At 27.5% G+C, this 8,751-nt stretch overlaps 1 protein-coding gene across 1 annotated transcript; it reads right to left on the bottom strand.

The window, feature by feature from the left end:
* Positions 1-1,284: 1,284 nt before the first annotated feature.
* Positions 1,285-3,322, bottom strand: LOC137806104 (zinc finger CCCH domain-containing protein 48-like). The gene is made up of 7 exons (XM_068606059.1): positions 2,939-3,322; positions 2,654-2,839; positions 2,449-2,550; positions 2,026-2,175; positions 1,733-1,912; positions 1,524-1,621; positions 1,285-1,429 (listed from the first exon to the last, which is right to left on the bottom strand). The coding sequence occupies exons 1-7, from the start codon at positions 3,320-3,322 to the stop codon at positions 1,285-1,287; spliced, it is 1,245 nt and encodes a 414-aa protein (XP_068462160.1).
* Positions 3,323-8,751: the final 5,429 nt, after the last annotated feature.

Genomic DNA, 8,751 nt, shown 5'->3' with positions numbered 1-8,751 from the left:
TTCACTAGTCCGTCCTGCATAAGAGGTAACCCACGGACCAGCCCACATAAGAAAATTTTTCATTTTTCAAAACTTAAAATTTCACAAATTATAAAAAAACATTCATATTTTTGAAAACTTAAAATTTTATTCATGTTCCAATTCATTCAATTAAGATTAAAAAAATATGAGTTCAAGTGTAAGGGTTATTAGAAGGCTTGATTAAAAATAATTAAAGTTTTGTTTTGCATCTATTTTTCCTATATATGTATATGAATTTATAAGAGTATCCTATCAACGTTCTGATACATAATATCTTAATGAAGGTGACTAATTTTTTAACTATTTTATTGAAATCTTTTCTTTATATTACTTTTTTATTAACAAATTTTAAATATAAGACTTTCCTTAAAACTAATTCCAGTATCACTCTTAATATTAACTCCTATAGATGATTAAAATAAAATATTTCTTTTCTTAGTACATTAAATTCAATTTTTTAAAACTAAAATAAAAAAGAGGTCACACTGCAATAATGGGTGAGTGGGGTAAACTTTTTTTTTTTGCAGAAAAAATAAAATAATAATTTTTTTATTTATGCGAGTTAGTGGGTTCACCTGGTCTGTCCCGTTGTTGGTCCGCATGGGCTAAGAGTTATGCGGGACGGGCTAAGCGGGTCAGCGAGCTAGATTAGTGAGCCCATCCCACGTTTTTTGGTATCGGGCTACGGACTGGCTCGCATGACCCGACTCATGTTGTCATCCCTAGTTTTAACCCTTGGTAGTGTAAGAATAAACCCCTTTAAAATCATTTGTTTCTTATAGTGATATTTGCAAAATATGATATGATAGATTTTGAGAAGTTACTATATACAACTAAAATTGATAATAAATACTTTGATTATGTTACTGTTAAAATTCTTAAAAGTTCATGTTTTTTAATATATAAATTATGAATTTGTGTGTTAATATAATTACTTTTTTAATTATAATTTATAGTTTTCGTTTTTTTAAATTAATTAAACTTATTTATGTAAATATGTGATTTTGAAAAAATAGAATTGTAAAAAGTGTTAAAATATGAAAATGGAATTTTAATTTCACATTTAATATACATTGACACTCAATATTGTTTAATATTAAGATAAAGAAAATTTTCATTTACATTTTTTGGTAAAATTTAAAAATAAAACTAAAGATAGAAATGAAATTGTAATTTCTCATTTGATATAGAATTCTACATACAATGTATTTTGTTTAATATTAAGAAAAAATCAGTTCATGTATGAAGAAGAGAAAAAACATCTCAATCAGATGTCATCTTAGGTAACTCATTCCACTTCCATACACGAAGCAAACCAGTGTCATCGCCAGTGAAGAAGAGTCCATCATGTCCTAACTCGAAAGATGCAATGTCTTTCTTAGCATATAAAAGACCCCTCTCTGAAAATCTATATATGAAAAGAACATGGTTAAGGAATGAAACAATGTTTAACAAAGTAATATGTAAAATTAGAGATAGAAGTAGAATTAAATTTTACTTACGATGGCAATTCATACATGCGTACTGAATTGTCTTTACAAGAGGAAAACAATATTGGCTTGCCTTTTGCATTAGGCATCCCAAAAAGTGAGACAATGCCCTGTATACAAAATGTATGAATTTAGTGAATTTATCAACTTCTTCATGATTATTATCAGTTTTTTTTTTTCATTCTAAAATGTACATACTACCAAATGATTAGGCATCTTACACTTTGTTCGGTGTGTGTATATACCACAGTCAGAGTTCCTTCTTCCATGCATGCCCAGATCTTAATTGTGCCATCAGATGAACTTGACAGCAAAAATTCGTCCCAACAAATAAGGGATGTGACTACATCATTATGTTCATTGAGTGTCATTGTACATTGTAATGTATCCATGTCCCAGACCTGAAGAAAACAAGGTAATAAGATTTGGACGGTAAATGATAATTGAATTCAAGAAAAATTGACATGATACAAGAGGAAACGAGTATCTCTGCATTAACTCACAACACACATACCTTTATGCTTTGGTCCATGGATCCGGAGTACAACATCTTGCGTCCAATAGTTAGGCAAACCACAGATTTAGTGTGACCAGTTAGTGAGGCAACTAATTCAAAAGGAGACTTAACTTCAGAGCTTTCTCTCCAGGCAGTAATGACACCATCCTAAAATTTTAATAATTACATGATACATAAATTAATGGACACTAGAAACAAATGTTGAAAAGGCAAGAGTTTTGAAGTTAATGAAAGAAAAAAAATTGGCAGTGTAAGTAATTAGGACAAAAATGGTAGGGTAAAAGGTATAAAATGTTTATAAAGTTTAAGAATACTTAATCTAATAAACAAAAAAACTGATGTAGTTAACTAACTAGATAAAAATAAAAATATTAGGAAAATTTGACATAGATAAGATCGAAGTTTTGTGTGGATGATTACCTCTGCCCCGGCAAAAAGGATGTTGTTACCAACAGTCATGTGAAGGATCCTTCCTTTGGGTCCATCAAGAGTAAACTCCAAATTGGTCTTAGTATTCAAAGCCTTTACCACAAACACATCCATGTAAGAAGTTTTGTTATACTACTCCTATAATTAGAACATTATCATACATTTAAGATAAAAGAAGGACAAAAAAAGTGTTTACCTTGATAACATTGTTCAAACCAACAAAAACCCATGGCCCCTCACTTATCAAAGAGTTAACTTGGGTGCCAAAATTTAGGACTTTAAGACATTGACCTGTATGGCAATCCCATATCCGAACGGTTCCATCGGTGCTTCCATAATAAAGTTTGTTGGTTCCAGCCAGAAGCGTAATTCCGGTGATAGCCTGATGTCCAAAAGTTGATCAAACCAATGTTGATTGAATTAATATTCTAAATGTATATTATCAAAATATATTTTATAATAGTGGTTTTAGAGTTATTACCTTTTTGTGTTGGTGAAGTTTTTTTAATGTGGAAAACCCATCACCTTGAAACCATGAATGTAAATGAGGGCATTGTTCACCGTACACACAGTTGTTGTTGGTCCAATATTTGCATATACTTGTAGATGATTTCTTAGACACCTTAACAACATTTGTCCCATCTCCTCTCTTTCTAACCAATTTTTTCTTGGGGTTATATTTGGAGGTATTATTAGAGGATGAATGAGATTTTTTTCCACAATATTTGCTTCTGGCATTAACATGTAATGAGGATGTTTCTCTGTGTAGAAATTTGCACGGATTTCTGTTGCATCTCCCCGCTCGCCAGTAGACACAAGTTGTCCCACCAATTTTCTTATCCATTCTGCTAAACTTTACATCCATAATACTCTACATTGCAATCATATCCCAAATCAGCTTATTCTTTTTACTACTTTATATTTATTAATTTTTTTACATATTAAGATCACATTTGTCTTAATTTACATCCTTCAATTTCATAATTAAAACAATTGCATATATAATTAATTTATCACCTATTTTTAAATCAATAGTTTGTACATTTGTCATGGTGTCTTTATAATGCTTATTTATAAATAAACAAATAGATAGATAGAATAAATGTATGAATTAAATAAATACACATACTAGATAAATAAATTAGATATATAGATGAGTGGATTAGATATAAGGAAATTTTTTAAAGTTCAGAGCTTGCTTTTAAAACAAATTCAAGTGATCGGCTTTTAAAAATAAATATAAAGTTAGTATTATGATAAAATTAGTTGTCAAATAATCGGGATGATTGAGTTAAGGAAATAACTTTTTTCATCAATTATAAACAAATAAATTGATGATATATTAGATATTTTGAAAAATGATAAGTGAATTTCTTTTTAAAGTAAGATTTCAAATTATAGTTTCAATTTAATTTAAAATACATTATGATCTACTATCGTTACAAGTTTCAGTAAAAATAAGAAACAAGATAACATCAGTTATATAATAACAAAAAAAATTATGCATGTATCTTTTATTAACGGAGAGGAAGTAAAAAAAAAAGGTTTCACACAAGAAAAGAAAGAGGAAATTTTGTTTTTTGATATTTAACTTTTACTTTCCTAATTGGAGGCTATTAAAAAAAGTAAACGTATCAAAAGTAATTTGAATATTTAAATATGGCAAGACAAAGATATATAAGATAATTTTAAAATCATAGAATTGTTATGTAATACTTTTTAGGAATATATAAATATATTTTAAATTTTATATTTCAAAATCTATGAACTCAAAGAAGTTATCCAAACATTATTAAATTTTGATAGTTGAGAGAAAGACTTTTCTAAATTGATTCTACCAATATTGATAACAAAGATGAGAGAAGAATGTATCTTTAGCATAATAAAATACTTACTCTATTTGAAATGGTCTGTAATAAGATTGTAAGGAGAGAAAAAATATAGAGAGAAGGGAGAGATATGTTTTGAGAGAGAAGGGAATGAGATGAATAAGAAAAAGTGTGAGGAAGGGGAGGGGGCTTGGGGTTTTATATAAGAAAATTTTCAAATGATAGATTTTTTTATATTTAGAAATATAAATATATTTTAAAAATATATATAAAATGATTTTTTTTTAAATATATTGTGATTTAGATAATCACAGTTATAACCAGATTTGAATAATTTATTAAAAATATTTTGTTATCTTATTTATAATATATATATATATATATATATATATATATATTTATATATACACACGTTAGAGAAATATAAACTTGGTGAAAATTTTGTATGATTAATTTTTCTTTATAATATTCTGCATCGTTATCTCTACAAAAATTCAATATTTCAAGCACATCCCACATATTTTTACTGTATATTTTCAATTTCGTACATTATTTTTTAAATAAAAATTAAGATAATAATTTGTTTCAGTTTATCGTTAAATTTCGTAATTGAAAGAATGTGATATCTAAACAACTTATCAACCATTTTTAAATACTTTTACAATTTTTATATGAAACATCAAATTCATTTCAAGAATAAAGATATGTAATGGAAAATAACAATTTTTTAGTTTTAAATAACTTGATATTAGATGATTTTTATATGACCATGATGTTTTGAATTTATATTAAAATATTTTGATTTATAACTAACAAAATCTTTTGCTGTTAAATAAATATGAAAAGAGTTATACAATAACAATACAGATTTTTACGCTGTTATGCTTTTCAAAATAGGTACACAAATATATTTTAAATATAATTCCACATGATATGTTAAGATTCTTTAGTAATTACATTTAAGATATAACAAAATAATATAATAAGAAGTTAAATAATTTATAAAAAGAAAGTTTTTATTTTTATTTTTATCTTATTTATTATGTTAGTCATGAGAAAGAAATAACCTATGCTTATATGAGTTTTATTTGTTCACTGAAGAACTAAAATAAAAAGTAAATAAAATTATTGATTATTTTTTTAGTTTTTATGTAAATCCACCCCGTTATCTTCATTCTCTCTTTCTCAAACCTTATCCTTGAAGATAAAATTTTGACACTCCTGATTTCTTTCAAGTACTAAAAACATCTAGTTGCATGTTCAGAAATGAAATAAAGTGGACACTAACACATTATTAGTATCCGAATTATGTTGCCAAAAAACCTACGATGAAAGAATGAAATGATGAAAGTTAATAAGTTACATGGACATTAAATAAAATGCTAATAGTGTCTACTTAATACACACGAAACAGTCAAAAAAAAAAATTCTTTTGTGGGGAAGAAGCCCACGTATAATTTGCAAAAATGTGACATGCTATAAAGAATTTTTTTTTTTTAAAACGAGTCAACAGTATATTCACTTCAATCAGTGAAAACTCCTCTTGAGTAATGTTTCCGCTCATCATATCTCCTTCATCATTCATCCAAATTTTTTTTACAAAGATCATTAATAGAAGAAGAACGTTTTTCCATCATTTATATATGCATTACAATTTCAAGCCCCTTTTACTTTTGCTTTGCCTTGTACTTAATTTATCCAAAGTCATTACGTACTCTAATTCCATCATCTACGCAATCATAGAATAATGTTTTTCTAAAACAAATTCAAAGAGAAAAAGAATGCCCAACCACAAAACAATGTTTTCCCAATACATATCTGAGAAAAAATAGAAGTGAGAAAAAATAGAAGTGAATAGAAAGAGACCAAGCAAACAAAGAAGAACTGAAACCCTAACAGTGAGGTGAATTATTTTAAATTATCTAATTAAAAATAATATAAATATTTAATTTTTATAATTTTGTAAACAATTTTTCTAATGTTTATTACTTTTTTCACATCTTAATAAATTACATTACAAAATAAAAATTATAAATAATAAAGATCAACACAAATTGAATAACAAGATATTAAATAATTTGATTAAATTTTATATTAATTATCTAATAAATATAGGTGTGTTTATTATAAAATTTACTGAACCTTAAGTATTAAGTTCATCGTAGTTTTGCGAGAAACATTTGGCATAGTTTTTAAATTCTATATTTAAATCAATTCAATTCAAATCACAGATCTTGCATTTAACAATTAATATATGTACTGGTATGGACGAGGCCGATCCCTGGTCTCCTTGCCCGAGACTCATCTGGCTGCCTGAGACCTGGCCAACCTGACCGAGACTAAAGGAAAACTGGCCGAGACTTGAGAGACTTGGCCGAAAGACGAGACCGACAGCCTACCTGGCCGAGACAACCGAGACCATGGAAATCTGGCCGATAGCCGACTCATACCAGGAAAACTTGGCCGACGGCCGACTGCTATTAACGTTAACGCTCAAACCAAGGTCAGTGAAGCTAATCCATCATTAAGAATTAGGTAATACAACCCTAAGCGGTATCCACTCCGATAAGCGGGCCCAACAAGGTAGGCCCATTAGAATAATATATAAATAGCACGCATCCCAAGGAGTAAGGTATGCCATTTTTTACTGTTCACCTACATGAGAGCTGACCACCCCTTTACTGACTTGAGCGTCGGAGTGCCTTCGCAGGTACCCCACCATCCGGTGTTCACCCGAGACCGAGTGCCGAAGGAGAAGCAGGAGGACGAGAGGAATCCTAGCTCATCACCCAGTAACTTGACCGACCGAAGGAAGGAGAAGAAGACTTCAATAATTCTCTAAATCCCATCTCCCTAGTAGGAACAAGATCGTAATGTCGCTTTTATGTTCTTTAACATTTTCTATTTTATTAATTCTTTGATGAAAATTATCATTTTCCATTTTATTATTTGATGGAAATTTTCGATAATCAAATTGATCAAATATTAGATTTTTATGCTTGCGTACCCAGCATTTCGACAGCAGTTCCAATCAAATTATTATATAATAAAATGAAAAATATAAGTGATAAAATATCAATATAAAAATAATAAAATATTGTTTAAATTTATTATATTTTATATTTAATTAAAATAAAATTATTAAAATATTTGATTTGAACTTTTTTTTAAATCAAAATGATTTTATTAATAATTTTACATTTTTAATATATTAATTATTATAAAATTAAGAACTTCTAAATATGTAACAATATATTATTGAATTTCAGTATATTTTATTTGTATTTTTATTTTAGCATCTTATGTTTGTCCATTAAAATTAGCATATAAATACCCTTTTATGTTTATCCTATTATTTATTAACTTTAATTTTATTTATTGTAGTTTGATAAAAGAATAATATTAAAAAAATTATATAATCTTATTTTAAAAAATAAATATAAATATTTAGTTATTTTAAAATTGTATAATTATAAATATTTAATTTTTATAATTTTTAAATAATTTTTTTAATATTTATTATTTTTCCACATTTTAATAGATTACATAACAAAAATATAAGTGATAAAAGATCAATACTAAAACAACAGAGACAAACTTGAAAACTAAATGTTGCAAGTATAAGACGAAGAATGACCATTAAATAAAGGACAAATAAACTATTTACATGAAGAAGAACTTATAGAGAGAGGAGAAACAACACTATTCATATGACAAATATTGTTTCAGGGATGAGATTGACGTCTATTCGACATTTGGCTAGATCAATAAATAATGCGGGCAACAAAAATGTTATATAACACAACAAATATTATTGCTTTAATTTTTTTATAGTTTTATTTATTCATTTAGCTTGACGTGTTATACTTTTGCACCACAAAACATTGAAGGATCTAAGAATAATGAAGCACGGCTAATTAATACACACATTTGTCTACACAAACAAGGAATTCTCTATATATGTATATTGCATATATATATGAAGCCCGAACACCCTTCACGATCTCGCTTTTGCGCTTCGGATACGAACACACGACGAACACATGTACAAAACGGTGTCAAACACATTTAGTTGGGTCGGACATGACCCAGTTTGTGGACATGTCAGAGGACACTTTTAAATGGGTGTTGCAGTGGAAGAATGAAGAAGGAGAAGGGAGAAGGAAAACGAAGAAGATAAAGGAAAGAAGTGAGAAAGAATTCACGAAAAAAAAAGGAATGGTGCATTTTAGTTGAAGACCATACTTTATTTTGAATTGGTAAAAGCACATATCATTATGGTCGTCTCATTTATTACTTTGAATTGACAAATGACACTACCTTTTCATTTTAAATTTAATATTATTATTTTTTAATTCAAATTAAAATACAATTTATTATATATATATATATATATAATATTCTAAATATTATATTATTATTTTACTTTATTATTATATTACAAACATAAAATTATTTTTTATAA

Source organism: Phaseolus vulgaris, chromosome 11 (assembly GCF_000499845.2).
Source record: "Phaseolus vulgaris cultivar G19833 chromosome 11, P. vulgaris v2.0, whole genome shotgun sequence".
Classification (NCBI taxonomy): domain Eukaryota; kingdom Viridiplantae; phylum Streptophyta; class Magnoliopsida; order Fabales; family Fabaceae; genus Phaseolus; species Phaseolus vulgaris.
Note: the sequence above shows the minus strand (reverse complement) of the source record. Positions and strands in the feature narration are given on the sequence as shown.

What these genes read in the sequence shown, in the direction of transcription:
- LOC137806104 (XM_068606059.1), bottom strand. Translation starts at nt 3,322, where the DNA reads ATGGATGTAAAGTTTAGCAGAATGGATAAGAAAATTGGTGGGACAACT. An exon ending in GTTTGAACAATGTTATCAAG is followed by an intron (nt 2,551 to 2,653) that starts GTAAACACTTTT and finishes TTTGTGGTAAAG; the next exon opens with GCTTTGAATACTAAGACCAA. An exon ending in CCATGGACCAAAGCATAAAG is followed by an intron (nt 1,913 to 2,025) that starts GTATGTGTGTTG and finishes TGTTTTCTTCAG; the next exon opens with GTCTGGGACATGGATACATT.